The sequence below is a fragment of the Falco naumanni genome, chromosome 9 (assembly GCF_017639655.2).
Source record: "Falco naumanni isolate bFalNau1 chromosome 9, bFalNau1.pat, whole genome shotgun sequence".
Taxonomy (NCBI): domain Eukaryota; kingdom Metazoa; phylum Chordata; class Aves; order Falconiformes; family Falconidae; genus Falco; species Falco naumanni.
Genome location: NC_054062.1, coordinates 35463098 through 35478314, shown reverse-complemented (window position 1 = coordinate 35478314; position 15217 = coordinate 35463098). Strand labels below are relative to the sequence as shown.

General features: G+C 40.7%; 2 protein-coding genes across 4 annotated transcripts; both read right to left on the bottom strand.

Moving 5' to 3' along the window:
• Positions 1 to 560: 560 nt before the first annotated feature.
• DNAJC12 (DnaJ heat shock protein family (Hsp40) member C12) lies at positions 561 to 10613 on the bottom strand. Its single transcript, XM_040607653.1, has 5 exons — positions 10406 to 10613; positions 7349 to 7427; positions 4860 to 4999; positions 3452 to 3653; positions 561 to 1676 (listed from the first exon to the last, which is right to left on the bottom strand). Exons 1-5 carry the CDS (start codon positions 10481 to 10483, stop codon positions 1582 to 1584), a joined length of 594 nt encoding a protein of 197 aa, XP_040463587.1. The 5' UTR covers positions 10484 to 10613; the 3' UTR covers positions 561 to 1581.
• A 160-nt stretch (positions 10614 to 10773) lies between these two features.
• Positions 10774 to 15206, bottom strand: LOC121094280. Of its 3 annotated transcripts, none has more exons than XM_040607652.1 (3): positions 14290 to 15206; positions 12224 to 12437; positions 10774 to 11907 (listed from the first exon to the last, which is right to left on the bottom strand). In XM_040607652.1, exons 1-3 carry the CDS (start codon positions 14774 to 14776, stop codon positions 11838 to 11840), a joined length of 771 nt encoding a protein of 256 aa, XP_040463586.1. In that variant the 5' UTR covers positions 14777 to 15206; the 3' UTR covers positions 10774 to 11837. The 3 variants fall into 3 exon arrangements, with proteins under 3 accessions (XP_040463586.1, XP_040463585.1, XP_040463584.1); XM_040607651.1 differs by having other exon boundaries at positions 10774 to 11210; XM_040607650.1 differs by having other exon boundaries at positions 10774 to 12437; positions 14290 to 15204.
• Positions 15207 to 15217: the final 11 nt, after the last annotated feature.

The following is a 15217-nucleotide window of genomic DNA, read 5'->3' as shown; positions in this document are numbered from 1 at the left end:
AAACATGCAAGGGACAAGCACGTAGAATCAAAAGAGCGAGCTTTGGATGAGCAAAAAGATGTGCTGCAAAAATAGCTATTGCTACTGATGCCATCAAGTCTAGGATCAATGTAGCTGTATCAGCAGAACACCAGTACTTCGAGCTGTTATAAACTGGTACAAACACAACCAGCATTAACATGATCAGCCCCTGGAAAGAAAACTGGCACGAGAATAAATTTACTAACGAGGCTAATAAGAAATACGTATTATCAGGGTTCCATTGGTGGGCACTCATGTTACGATTTATAGCGAACAGGAGAAGCATAGTAGGTCAGTCAGCACATCATAGCCCTGCACGGCAGAGCCACACATGTCACTTCAGGGAGAGACAAATGCAGTAACACTGATGCCATGTTCGAGAAGACTGTAGTTCTCAGGTAAGACTTTCCATGGAGGTGCCCAAGATTCATAACTGGAATCCCTTAAGCTTTTACCCACTGAGGGGACAAATAACAAGAAATTCGAAAGGGATGTCTGTGGTGGGTAGAGGATTTAAATATTAAAAATGAAAACAACCCTTTTCTGGATGCATGCAGTTTTATTTGTTGCTGATGGAATCACTTGCCTGCACAAAACCACAATGTTGATACCTGACCTATTTAGCCAGGTTTACAGAGAAAAAAGAAAATACAAAATAAACAAGAACAATGTAGGATTTGACAATTCTATATCAAAATATCAAAACCATTTAACGTGAGATTTTGTACACATGAACGCTGACTGCCCCAATTCTTCATTCCTCACCGTACAAAACCCCGACAGGACCCTGTCTACCAGGCAAGAGCAGGGAGGGAAATTACTATTAAGCCACAGAACAATGCTGGCACAGATGCAAGGGGTATCAGTTGTCCATCAATAAATCTTTAGAAGAAGTAGTTGCTAACTGGAGAAGTGAAGTTCTGGAACTGCCTTCCAAAGTAAATAGCTGGAGCAAAAAGCGTACTTAAGATAGAAAGCAAGTGATTTTTAGGAGTGCTTGACCTTGGATAATAAGAACCTTCTTATTTCATCTATATCCTAAGATCACAATTCTCCAACAAGTTACATTTGTAATAGTATTGTGCATGCGTGCATTGTAAATCACTGCAGTAATGGAGAACTAGAGTACACAGTTTAGAAACAAGCACAGTTTTGTTTGAAGTTCATTGTCATACACTTTTGGAAAATCATCACTGAATAGGATGATATGCTGGAGTCTTAACGTTGACTTTTGGTTCTACTGAGAGTACATTCCTCGTAACATCACAGAATTGAGAAAAATATTCACTACACAGTATTTAAGAATACGAGATACAATACATAACATGTTAGATAATTTCACAAAATCACTTTAATACTGAAAAAAGCTTTGCTTATTAAAGTTTGCTTATTAAACAAAAAGACCTCAATCTGTAATGCTCAGAGAGTGTGTGGCAACAAATCAGTATTCAGACATTTATTCAAACATTCACATCACAATGAATGAATACAAAATACAAGTAACTGCTGACCAAAAAAATACTGACTTGTCGAACAGATGATTGCACACTCTTGCACATTTTAGATCTCATAGTTTCTGAATTTCCTCAGAAGGTCTGATGGAGCGTCCCCTGACCAGCGGAAACGCAAGTGCCAGTAATTTGCCTCTGAAAATCCTGAGAAAAAGAGAAAGGCAAGTAAATTATTATACACATGTATAAAACTAAGTTGTCTGAAATAATACCTGATAATGTTCTGCAAAAAAAAATTAAGTAAAAATTGGTAATTTCCAGTGCTCTTGACTAGCCAGGACAGCCTCTGTATTATTGGCATTGTTTGAATAAGAACTCAAGCAAACACCAAACTCAAGTTATTTATCAGCTGGGAAGAGTCCAAAGGAGAACAGCAAGAGCATGGCAGCCCAGAAAAGAGGATTTAGAAAGAAAAACTGAACAAATTGCATTTGCTTAATCTGAAGAAGAACAGGTAGAGGGTGACATGATAAATCTCCAAGTATGTGAAAGGCAGCAGTGGGGAGAGAAGGCACTGATGGTCCGTGCACATACAAGGGAGTAAGGGAGTTTTTCAGACCCTGTGCTATGTTTGTATGCTCTATGGGCTGTTAATAATAAAATGTGATCTTCCTGTATCAGGAAGCTGAAACCTATTACCAGACTTAGTGTTAAAATCTCTTATTCAGGCTGAAATAGCTACATGGAGTTGTAGCCTGTAATTCTTACGGACCAGCAGACAGGAACTGAAAATATCCCAGCTTAAAAGTGGAATCCAATATAGTACATTTTCCTGGACTAAACCAGAAGTATTATCACCATCCTAACATCAAATGTGAACAATTAATGCATACAGGCCCTGGTAAATAAATACACTCTAATATTCATTAATATAAATATATGCCCACTGGATAAATCAGGCATTTCATGGGTTTGATATTTTTCCCATTGAAATCTCTGGAAATTAAAACTAAAAAAACTTATGAGAAAGAAGATGCCTCCAAAGAAAGCTCACCATTACAAGGAACATAACGATGCTTTCTTTACTTTGAAACTACTGTTCTACAAAGCATAAAGTGATGATTTAATTACCAAAAAATAGCATATAGTATAATAAAGTGTAATTTTTAAATATAAACTTTTCAGTTACCCCTCATATAAATTTGTTTGTAGAATTTTCTTACATATTTTCTGCATTCCCACAAATGTTTGGAATTAAATTAGGTTTTCCTACCCTCACCATTCAACTTCATTTCTTGTTTGATCAAGATGGGAAGAAATGACAGGAATTTAATAATAGTTCTCTGATAACCTAAGTCTAAGATAATAAAACTCCTGAAGGATCAAGCAGAACAGAGGGTGGCCACTGTGGTGAGTAAACCAGGAAATACTAACTGGTCAGATGACAGCTTTTGAAATACACATTTATTCTGGTGCTTGCACTATTCTTTAAAAAAATCTATTCAAATACGAAAGAAGCCTTCAAGTCTCAATTTTTAGTTCTCATTAACTCATCACATGCAAACTGTGCAAAAGTACTGAATGCTGGATAAAAAAAAAAAAAAATACCTAAATACTTAACAGGTTTTTTAAATATTTTTTTTTAAATCGCTGAAAATAATTGTCTTTTTTGCTTTTTTTCCATCTTGATATAGCAGCAAAACTGAACTTTCTGTTTTGGTTTGAGAAGAATACTTTTTTTCTTCTTTGCGCTTTTACTAGCAAACAAGCAAACAAACATGGGGTAGGAAGAAAGGTCTGAAAGCTTCAAAATTAAATGAACACCATAAAACCCAAAACAAAATCCCAACCTAAAACCACATCAAAAAAGCTACCAGTTAAACATATTATTCCAGAGAAGAATTTCTTATGACTAAAAGCCTCCATTTCAGGCCAGCCCCTGGATATGGCAATTTTCTGTAACTGCTGGTTTCACTTACTTGGGGAGTCTGGATTCTTTGAAGACTGTGGTCTCGCATCAGGAATTGCAACATCTCCTTGCTCCCTGCTCCCATCCGACAATCCATCTTCATTGTTTTCAGTCTGTTGGGTCCAAATCTCATTAGTTATGTTGCTGTTATTACTCAAGTCAGGAGCTTCCAGCATTTGGTCCTTCTTACTTTGGACAGCCCAGTGCATTGACTAAAGAAATGCAAAAGCAACAAAGAACAAATTCCTATGCTTTAAAAGATTTTAATTAACTTGTCTTTTCTTTCTTGTATCATAAGATAAGCACATATTAGAGAGAAGCTTGCAGGTCAATAGGATAGGGGAAAGCATGGTTACATACTGCAAATAGCATGTGAAAGGACAGTTTACGTGAGGTGGGGATGAACAACAAAAAGTACAAATGCACCAAGTAATTCTAAAGGTCTTCTGTCCAGTTCCTTCTGTCATGACTTCAGACACCTTAAGAGGGCTTGAGTGACTTAGGAAACATCATTTTCAAAGCTATCTTTTACTTCAAGATGCCCTTTGAAAGGAAGACAATTTGGAAAGATTTACTATTAGTCTGTAGGGTGACTTCTGTTTGAAACTGAACTAAACTTGATGGGATGCTTCCAGCAAACATCTAAGCTCAGGCATAATGCTTTAGTGGGAGGGGCTCTCAAACCTCTCGTGTGGGCAGAATTGGCAAGGGAAACATTCACCTGCCTTAAAATGTAATATAGACTTGTAACTGTCATTCACCCTAGTAAGGCAGAAAAAAAATAAAACCTAAACGTTATTGAATTAGGATCTACTAGGAACACACTACCAAATTACCTCACTAGCAAAATTAGGAGGAAAACCAACCCTCAGAACATCTGTCTGTCACAAATCACCCCACTAGCCTAGCAGGGTGTCTCCAAAGACCTGTGTGAAAGCCAGAGTTCCAAGGAGCCTATCTTCTAGATTTTTCAGTTAGCTTTTTATTTAATCAGATGACATGAAAACCCAGCTGATAAGCAATATCCCAAAAGAAGACTATATCATACAAAGGTCCTAGCTTTAATCTAACTTTGACAATAAATGAAGGGTTCCTACAAAAGCAAGGTGTGCTGAAGCATTTCAAAACAGTTAAGTTACTTAACGTCATATAGTACACGTAAAAGCAGCAACTTGATAAATTCAATCGAAACCTACTAGCCTAAAACCCTTCTGTGAATGGGCTTCTGTAGCCCTCCAACTTTTCCTGAATTTCCTTAACACGCTTAGTGCAGGAATAACTCTCTACTATTCCCATCCTCAAAACCCACCAGTGCAGCAGAAGCGCTGTAACTCATCCCCTCACTCACTGCGACATTTTCTCTGGCCCAGCCCTACCTCCCCTCCTCCTGAAGGCCCAAACTTAGACCTAACACCCACCGTTTTCACAGAATTGCTCAGGGCCTCCCACTGCTGGAATGGAATGGCAATTTTGCTTCGTCGCCAGTAATCATAACGTGCTCGACTCTCTTCATTAGCAAGAATCTCCTTAGCTTGCTGTAGCTTCTGGAAGTTCTCCACTAGAACACAAACCAAAAAGACACTAAAGCCAATATTCATTTTCACAGAAATTAATCCAGCTGTGAAAGGGGAGCTGCCAACAATGGCTTAGAGCAAACAGAGTAGAGGAGACAGAAGAACTAAGTGATAAAGGTATATGGTTGTTCTGCTTACAGCTCTGCACAGACCTAGCTGGCTTGAGGGTCATAGCACCTTTGGTGGACAACTCATACCCTTTTCAAATGAAGACTAAAATGCTTGCTCATTTGTCTACTGGCTTCAAAAACTCCTACATTTAAGTTCAGAGAAACTTACAAAGTACAGCAGGCAAAAGGCACAAGTCACCCCCTGCAGACAACCTCGACAAGGGAAATCATACTAGAATTTAAGGCTTAGAAGGAACACAGGTCCACAGCAGCAAGGAATTCGGAGCAAAGCACAAGAAGGCATGAGTGGGTGGGTGGGGGAGACAAGCAAAAAGAGGAATCTAAATATAGTTCAAATTAAGTAACTTGTGCGTTTTATTAGGCATGTTTTCTACATATGCTAAAATGTTGTCTTGAATACCAGACTGCATGAATGAGAGCTCTCATTTTCCCCTACAAGTTGATTTTTCATTAAATGGTTACTAAGGATGCAGCTGCGTATTACTGTTTGTAGAAGGGTTATAAAGACTTAGATTTTATCTATGTGTCACCTATGTTACCACGATCTATTATTATTGTTATTCATATATTCCAGTTTACAAATTAGAGAGATTTCTTTTGAAATTAACTAAGCCCAAATGCTAATCAAAACTGATAGCTGTAAATTAAACAGCAGACAACAGCTTGAAGGGGCAGTTCTATTAGGTTTCCTTTTTTCTAGTGTTATTAGTTTTTAACAAATAAAAGGTCTACTTTAATTAGTCTTTATTGAGATTTAAGCTGATGAAATAAAAAATACAAACTTTCACCAGTAAAGTACTGTAAAAAGGTATTTAAAGTAAATAGGGCACATTCAGGTAAACGGAGCATAAATTATCTCTTCTTGACAAACAAAGCTGCTCCAGCATTTGGCACTTGGCCTCCCTTTTTGAGTTACTTCGTTTCAATTAATTGGGGGCAGAGGGATGGACGGACTTTGGGGCGGTGCAGACAGAACAGGACCATGCACTGGAATAGTTTCCCTGCTGCAATATCCAGAATTTTCTGCAAAGTCGATTTCATTGGTTTCACTATTACTTGTGCTGTCATTTAGAATAAATTAAACATTAGTGATCAAGTCATTGTTAATAGGTGATAGATTGTCTCTCAAACACCAAATCTCAGGGGGGTCCTTGTCAAGGAATCTCAAAGTGAAAAACCCCACCTATTACACCTTTTAACACCCACATTCCCCACCATCAACTCTCTTGATTCTAGGCTAGGATGGCACATCAGTAAGGAAAGCCAAGGCCTGCCGAGAGCTCTGCTCAAGGCACCGGAGTGCATGTCTCATTTAACACCTGCTGAGCTCCCAGCTCTGCTCTCTCGAAGGAGGGTGTGGATGAGGTCAAACTCACACAAGTAGGTATGCTATAGTGTTCAGTTTATTCTTGTGTTGTTCAGTTTATAGTTAAACATATACGAGGAATCCAAAGGAAGTTGTGTGCATTAATTAAAATGAGGAGCATATTTAATTATTCTACAACAAATTTTTGGTGGAGACCATAATTATGGTCAGAACAACCTTTATTATATCAACTATTCTGACATCGGTGGGCACTGATTAGAGCTACCTTGCATAGATAGGAAGGGGCAAGATTGTCTCCAAACAACTCAGGGGCTGCTTAGCCATCACAGGTATGATGAACTGCACGCTTTCATCAACGCAAACGTGAGCTGCTGCTCTGCTAACAGATGGCTAAGCAGGTGGTGCTGGCTTCTCTATTTCCAGTCATTAAGTTACATTAAAAGAAACTGAAGTACATTTAATGTGTTCCCGATGGGCTTGTTTCATGGAAGCAAATTAACTCGTTGACGCAAGTATGCTGGCCAACTTCAACAGTCTAGAAAGGGATACACGCCATCAATAATTTCTGGATTAAAAGATGTTCTATCATAGAAAAAAAAATTGAAAGTCCTAGGAAAAAAAATAACTCAAAAAGTGTCTTCCTGCTCTATCACCTAGGAGTGTGCAACTGCTAGAAAAGAATATTAAAGCTTGCTATTTAAAGACAATATGCTCAATACAACATGATAAAATATATTGGGGGGAAAAAAGTATATTTAATAAAGTTTTAAGGCTGAATTTAATAGCTTAGTCATGTTAATATAAGAAAAACAGATTATTTTTAAACAGGGAAGAGCATAATACCTGTTTTGGGGTTTTCTGGGAAGAATACATACCTGCTTTGGGGTTTCCAGGATGTTTGTCAGGATGACATTCAAGGGCTTTAATCTTAAATTCTGCAATAATTTGTTCAACCTAAATAGAACGTTGAGACTCAAAGTGAGTAAATACACACAGAAAAGATTTTCAAATTTGCTTTTGAAAGGGGTTGGGAGGAACAACAAAGAACGCAGACAGATTTTTTTTTCCTATTCATTTTTACAAGCTTTAGTACAGGCAAAATAGGTAACAACAACCATCTGTCAGTGACACTGCTTATTTAATTTCATTTTCCAGGCACTCATCCTTATTCTTGTTTTTGTGAAGCTCAGTCATCCAATATGGCAATTTGGCTTTAAGAAAAACGTGTAAAGATCATATTTGCAAAACCCCTTCCTCATATTTGACCACGTAGGCAAAATGCATCATTTCAGCTGCTCTTCACTTTGTTTAATCAACTCTAAGTTTTAACAAAGTCTCATTGCAGGAAGCAAAGACCTTCTGTACTGCTGAAGATCAATCTGTGGGACTGGGGGGCTTTCTCCATATCCCCCTCACAGGAAATCTGGCCAGTACCACATGACTTTTCCATTTTGGATACCCGAAAGCCAGATAACCAGTAGTTCATATTCTTTCTCTCAAGTTAATTTGCTGTGCAAAAAGGTTGGCTTGGCATAGAATAAATTCATAATCAATATTAGAATATTGGCATATATTAGTTTATTACAAGTTCCCACACAGTTTATAGTGCAATAAAGCATTACAACCACTGGAAAAACAAAGGCATATTAACAGTTAAAAATATACAGGAAACCACTGGAGTGGGCATCAGCTTAGATTTTCCAAATTTTCAGCTTTCACAACAATTTGTTTGCCCTAAGATATCAATTAGCTGCTATTCTTTCCCATGCTAGAAAGGTTGTTTCTATGAATTCCTCATCCTTCAAACCCTGATATTTACATACAATTTAAATGATTTATTTCAAAATTAAGGCTCATAAGATTTTTTTCTTTAGAATACAATTCCAGTTCACTGAACTAGCTGGCCAAATTTTGTTGTCATATGCTGGGAAAAATGTGGTCTACAGAGGTATTTTAGGAATTCTACTCTTTTCACTCTTCTCGGTAACTTCTTCCAGAAGGACAGATATACCGTGGTATATTTCCAGGCAGTAAGACACTTAACAATATGCACATTGTACAGATAACTTGTTGAAATACTATATAGCTAGCTACCATCGCCAAAACTTAGTTACATAAAGGGGAACTTTAAAGTTAAAATATGTACAGTAGCAGAGGGGTAGCATGGAAGTCTTCAGTTTAAATTAAAAACTCAGTAGAAGAAAAAAATTATAGGAAGTTTATATAAAATATATGAAGCTTATATAATATATCCAGTGAGATGGTATCCAAGGTATCCAATACCTACTATATATGAATAACTGTTCTTGGAAGAAGAATTTAGTTTAAATCTCCCCTCTTTCTCTCACACCTGAAGATGAACTAGGTGCCCATGAGCTCAATTCTATAAGAAGCCAAGAATGAACACGGATATTTACTTGAATATAGGGAAAATCTATAGAAACTGCGACTACTTGTCCTTGTGCTTAACCAGGTCAGATCAAGGCTGGAATATTCAGCAGCTCAGATAAAAGTACTGCAGCTGGGGATGGCATGTATATGCCCAAAGAAGCCTGTGCAGCTACAAACGCTTGAGTGCATATACAAAGTAATGTGATTGCAAAACACTGGCAACGCATCTGATTTCTGTTAAATGTTAGAAGTAGCGTGCACCATCCTGAGGGAAGGCAGTAATGACACTCAGTCAACTTGAGATATTAGCTGCTCCCATGTCAAATGCTTCTCTCAACAAATAACACTTGACAGATTATTTTTCAGGACCCATTAGCGTTTATTCTATCTTTTTAGTTTCATTTTTAAGCAATTTGAAAAATCATTATCATATGTACTTGAGCTACTCATTAATTGCTAAGCCCTTAAGGAATTAGGGAGAGGTAGTAAATGTGAAATAGCATCTGCGAAACAAGCCTACACAGAAACTTTAACACCGCCCTCTGCTGGGGTGACTTCTTAGCAGTTACCTCAGGAGAAGCTTTAAATTACCTTCTGTAACAGGCTGAAGATGCTTACTAGGATGATGAAAGACAGAGGTATTTTCCCAGCATTTGACTACTGGGACAGATGAGAGCATCTGATTAAATTTACTGAGCAAAATACAGCTTTTATCCACACTGAATACATCCCTCATCAAGCAGAGTAACCAAAACCCCTCTTCCAAAACAATTCCCGTTAATGTAACAACTAGATTAAGAAATATTAGCATACCACTAGCTCAGACTTTCCAAACAACGTTATATGGACACTTTAGGAAGAACAACACTCGTTTTAGCTACAAAGCCTTCAACAATTGCTTAGCTAAATCTCATTATAAAGTATGTATCTCCTACCAAAACAAATCAGTAAAACTAGTATCTGAATGTCATTACAATTAGCATTTAAAAATCATGAATGTGATGAATGAAAAAAAGATACTAATTTTGGGTATCCTCCCAACCAACAAATAGTTTTTAAAAAATATTTACAATTTACCTGAGAGACTCAATAGCATTATCAGTGATCTACAGCTACAAACATTCATTGTTATTAGTTGCATTCAAATGACTTTTTAAAATCTTTTAGAACCAGAAGTACATTCCAAAGTAGTATTAGAATGTTGTCAAATTTATGCAGTTGGCTCACAGTTCATAACCATATCACACTTTGAATTAAACTAATGCATAAACCATTATTTCAGCTGTATCTATAACATAATCCTGACCTATAAGACACTTTCAATACAAGTCTTATTCTAGGATCTTAACATCACTATACAGATCAGAAAATTGGGCTTCACAAAGGGAGCCTCTAGAAGATAAACGTGGCAAGAAAGGAGGTTCACAATGCATTTCAAATAGTCCTGCCTGCAGAGATAAACAGCTTCAAATTTCCCCTGCAGACAGACAAGCACATTCAAAACGTTATCAGCCTGGCGGGGAGGTGGGGATGGCTCTTACCGTAGATAGTTCATTGCATCCCAGCAAGTTGTAGTAATCTTCCAGGTCATCCGGTCTGCAGCTCAGAATTTCATCCATCTGGACTAGTCCAGCCGGCTTCTTCAAGCCGAGGCACAGGGGGTGTGAAAGATAATATCAACGCAAAGCTCACGCAAGGCTTTGGCAGCAGCCCCGAGAGAGAGGCAATTTCCACTCAGGTCTACAGCGCTCTCGCAGTGCTTTTTAATACTGGCAGCTGACACACATGAATTTTCTTGAATCCAGTGCCGGCCATTGGCCCCCGCAGCATGCCAATCCGCTGCACAAACCTCCTAGTAGCAATGCTCCCTGGGATTTGTAGTTGCCAAAGTCACTTCACCATTGAGCTGTTGGTCATGTCCAGACCGAAAAGAGCTCGGGACCCTAACTAAACTCCAGCTCCATCTGAGATTTAGATCACACAGTCACATGTACGGCCACTTAAAATCAGGCACGTACTTTAAATCTTTCCTCCACCTGAGCCTACAGATATTAAAATGTGTTTTCTGCTTAACTTTTAATTGCAAGTTTCGCTGCAGTCATTGACAAAGGGATTACATGGGTAATTATAGAAAAGAGTTAAGGATTATTTCCAAAATAACGATCACAGGGCTGCAAACTTTAGAGGAGGAAGTACTGACCTTGCCAAAGCCTTGCAGAGCTCTATCAGGCACTTCAACAGAAAAGGGGGAATCTTTACTCTTTGAAGGCTACCTAGGGTACACGCATGCTATCCTTCAAAACAAACAGCTCTTGTACATCAGTTGCGTGTCTGACAAAACTATGACTGTGAAAAGAGAACATGAGATATTTACTGCCTACTGCCAAATTAGAGAGCCATCCTCATGCTAAACTACCTCCAAATTATGTCTTGTCCACATTGCGTGCAGAACATTCCTTATAAAATTCATTTTACGTTGAGCTGAAATACCTTTAATTTTGAACTGTGAATAATGATCAAGGTCTTATCCAACAAAGACCACAGACATGTTTAACTGCAGCGTCTCCTCTCATCTGTTGATCTTTTAAAAATTACTTCCTAGGTGTAATATTGATAACTTGCTGAAGTCTTTTCTCTGGACCCTAAGGGGCTCTGTTTTTTACTTTCCCCACCCTTGCAAGAGCTTTGTAATTCAAGATGCTTTCATGTCGCTAAACATTGCTGATTCTTTGAACTAACCCAAGTAGGTGCCTTGACTAGTTCTACAATTTTAGATGCAGTGACCTAGGAGGAGAGTCTACACAGAACAGATAAATAGGGTGTGACCAAGGCTACAACAGGTGCGTGTTCATCGGTGAAGGACCTAGTGGCCATTTGGAACCATTTACAAAATACTGAATATATAATGCTTGCATTTACAAGTGCTTTATTTAATCTATACTATCAATCTTCTGAAATGATTTGCATATAATATTAGCATCCCACTTTCTCTTCAAGGTTGTATTGTCTGAAATGTCCTGGTTTTACTGTATGTTCAGAGAGCCTATTAAGATCATAAAAGATATAAAGTATATGAAAAGAAGGAACAATATTAAACAGCAAAGCACAAGCCTCAGTGAAATTACCATCCCTCTCCGAGTAATCAAAACTACAGATACTATTTTCAACAAAGTGGAAGAATTAGCAATTACAAATCTCTCCCTCTCCCCTATTCATAACTTAATAATAAACCAGAAAAGTATAGGAGAGAAAAGAAAGCCTTTTAGCAAGAGATCGTGTAAATATTTAAATAGATTGTACTTTGGGGGAGGACAAAAAACAAACAGCTGTCCCTCCTCCCAACAGCACTCCTGACATACCTTTCATGTCCAAGTATTTCTTGCATATTTGCGTAAGGTGAAAGGGAAGGCTCTTTAACCCTTTTTCCCCTCCATCTTTCGGTGGCTGTTTCTGTGCTGCAAGGTGAACTGCAGGTCCAAGAGCGGGATTCAGATGGCAAGGCCCTGAGACTTGCAAGCTGCTTGTTCACAGGGAAGCTGCTCGCTGAAGCCTTGGTCTCTGCTATCCTCTTGTCTGTTCAGACCAAATAAACAAGGGCTTTGATTCAAACTGCAGCAGTGACCACACTTATCGACTGTCCCCTGCCACCTCACCCCGAGATTTCCAATGCTTGGGGCAAAAGGGGTCCCATGGTGCAGTCTGTATGTCTGGGGGGGGGGGGGGAACGGGACACACGACACAAAATACTGAGTAATAACTCAGTCTTTTACTGTTCCTACTGACTTCAGCGGGACAACTCACAGAGCAAAGCATCATTAAAAAAAAAATGGAGAGCAAGAGAACCTGCACACAGTATGCAGGGGAAAAAAAAAAAAAAGATTGCCTTCAGGATAAACTTCATTTGAAAGAGAATTGCAGTGCAGGAGATGGCACAGCTTATGTGTCAACACATTTTGGCTAGTGTTGCTCAGAACATGCAAACAGTACTGAAAGTGAGGAAATGTCGTATTTGTTCTGTGTACTCAACCACGAACATAACGTTTCTATTCATTCCTAACACGTTATCAGCAATTTTGCTTTTTTAGAGCCAAGAGTAAAACTAAATTCTGGTTCAGTATAACAGGAGGTTTACCATCAACTTGTAAAAGTCATAAATGGCTCCTTAAATAAAACACCAAGATCTGGAAATCTCTATTTGAATTTATTCCAATACATCAAATCTTCCTGTACCAGTTCTTCTCAACTGACTTTGTTTTGCTTCCCAAGGACAGAGTATACACTCCCAAGAAGTCTGAGACACAATATAGCTCAAGTGAGTTTTGCATTTCATGCTCCATCCCTGTCCCCACACGTGCTCAGAGTTGCAGGAACAGCAGAGGACCTAAGCACTACCAGACAGACTTCCCGATTTTGGGGTAACTACTGCAACATCACCATTAACATGCACAAACGCTTGCAATATTAGAATCAGGTTTAGGATCCTTGAATCACTTCCTCACCAAAACCTTCACAGAAAGCTTTAGATCATACACCTGTATCACTTAACGTATTTTCTTCCTTAGAACACAATCTTCACATAAATAAGCACCAGAGCAATATTGAAGTGACACCTCTCCTCTACATGCTGACAAAAGCATCTTGCATGTGCTTTTTAATAATTCATCCTGCCTCAGCTACAAGAAAAAAAGAATGCTTGGCTACAAGTTTGCACAAAATAATAAAAACGTTCTGATTCGCATCTAGTTAGTGTGAGAAATGGCACATACATCTTTTTTGGGGGGGTTTAATAGCCCAAAGAACTAGAAAAAGAAAAAATAACACACACACACCTGCTTACAAATACATCTTCCACCTATAAAGTCAGTTATCAATAAAATAATCCCTTTTGAAGCCAAAAACCACGTATCAATTTTAACCCAAAGCTTTTTTTAGAAGCTGTTGTTATCAAGGCCTGCGAGGGAGAAACTCTACCTGCCTAATCCTGGTCTTGCCACTAAATTTAGGGATTCACTTGTATAAAATTCAGCAGGACTATTCTGCAAATAGTTTGTGATGTTAAGAAATAACGATAAACAAAATATTTACATTTATATCCATGAAATTTTGATCAAAATTTTTTAGCAGAAGTCCTGGGAAAGCGGCAGAGTTCTATCCAGACAAGACTTCCAGGCAGAAAGCGACACTGTGTTGAAGGATGCCCACACACGTTACCTCTGTATTTATTATAAAGTGGTGGTCCACAGTTCAGCATTGAGGTCAGCCACTAAGGATTGTCTCTCTAGTTTACTTAACGGAAGAGATCCCTGGAAAGCCACAGGCCACCACAGCTACCGGCTGCGCACATCCCACCAGGGAACACCGATATGAAACAATGAATTTGTGAATGCCTCTAGAGTAAACCCCAATGGCAACCCTTGCAATTTACCATCAGCGCTCTCGTACCCTACACAGGGCCCGTTCTTAAAACAGCTGTTGTTCTGACGGGTGCTGAGGCTCCCCCTCCCCAAACATTCCTGTAGCCCAGAAGGCCAAGCGCCACGGTAACAGACTGCAGCATCCATCCCCACCAGGCGCAAACCCTTGCGGGCAGCCCGCAGGCCCGGCAGCGTCCCCGGCAGCAGCTGTATCGTGCACATGCCTCCCACCCTCAGCTCCGTTCTGCCTCCAGAGCACGGGGGGCCGCTCCCGGCAGCGCTCCCGGCCGGCACAAGACACACGCGGGGCTCGCTCCGGTCTCCCCTGGCGGGTTTCCCCTCACCAGGCCCCGCACAGCCGCGGGCCGGCCCCACAAGGCGCCCTGCAGCGGGAGCGTGTGCCGGGACCACCGCCCGCCCCTCGGGAAGGCGCGGCCGCTGCCCGGCGCCCCGCCTGCCGTTACGGGGAGGCCCGGGCAGCCACCCCGCAGCAGCCATTTACCAGCAGCGCCGCGGCGGCGGAGCGCGCTGCGGGCTGAGACCCGGGGGGGGGGCCAGCCCGGGTGCACAATGCCGGGGCTCCCCCCACCCGCCGTGGGCGACCGCCGCCCCGCAGCGGGGAAGGGCCGCGGCGGCGGGCGGGCCGGTGACGCTCCCCTCAGGGCCGCGCCGCCCGCTGACGGGAGCCCGCCATGGCGCGGGGGCGGGCGCGCGCGCAGAGCGGGGAAAAGCGCCCCGCCACGCCAGGGGCGAGCCGGCACGAGCGCCGCGGCGCGTGACGCGACGTGACGTGACGGCACCACCGCCCCCTCCCCCCCTCACGTGACCCGGTTTGTTGTTGTTGCGGCCTCCGCGGGGCGGGTGCCCGCGTGGGCGGTGGCGCGGTCACGTGCCGGGTTTAAATCGCTCCCTGGGGGTGGGGGAGGGGGCCGCGGCGGA

Coding starts and splice junctions, on each gene's coding strand:
- DNAJC12 (XM_040607653.1), bottom strand. CDS start 10,483: ATGGATGAAATTCTGAGCTGCAGACCGGATGACCTGGAAGATTACTAC. Junction 5,000..7,348: donor TCCTGGAAACCCCAAAGCAG/GTATGTATTCTT, acceptor TTTGTGTTCTAG/TGGAGAACTTCCAGAAGCTA. Junction 1,677..3,451: donor AAAGAATCCAGACTCCCCAA/GTAAGTGAAACC, acceptor TCTTTTTCTCAG/GATTTTCAGAGGCAAATTAC.
- LOC121094280 (XM_040607650.1), bottom strand. CDS start 14,776: ATGGCTGCTGCGGGGTGGCTGCCCGGGCCTCCCCGTAACGGCAGGCGG. Junction 12,438..14,289: donor AGGGTACGAGAGCGCTGATG/GTAAATTGCAAG, acceptor TGGTCTGAACAG/ACAAGAGGATAGCAGAGACC.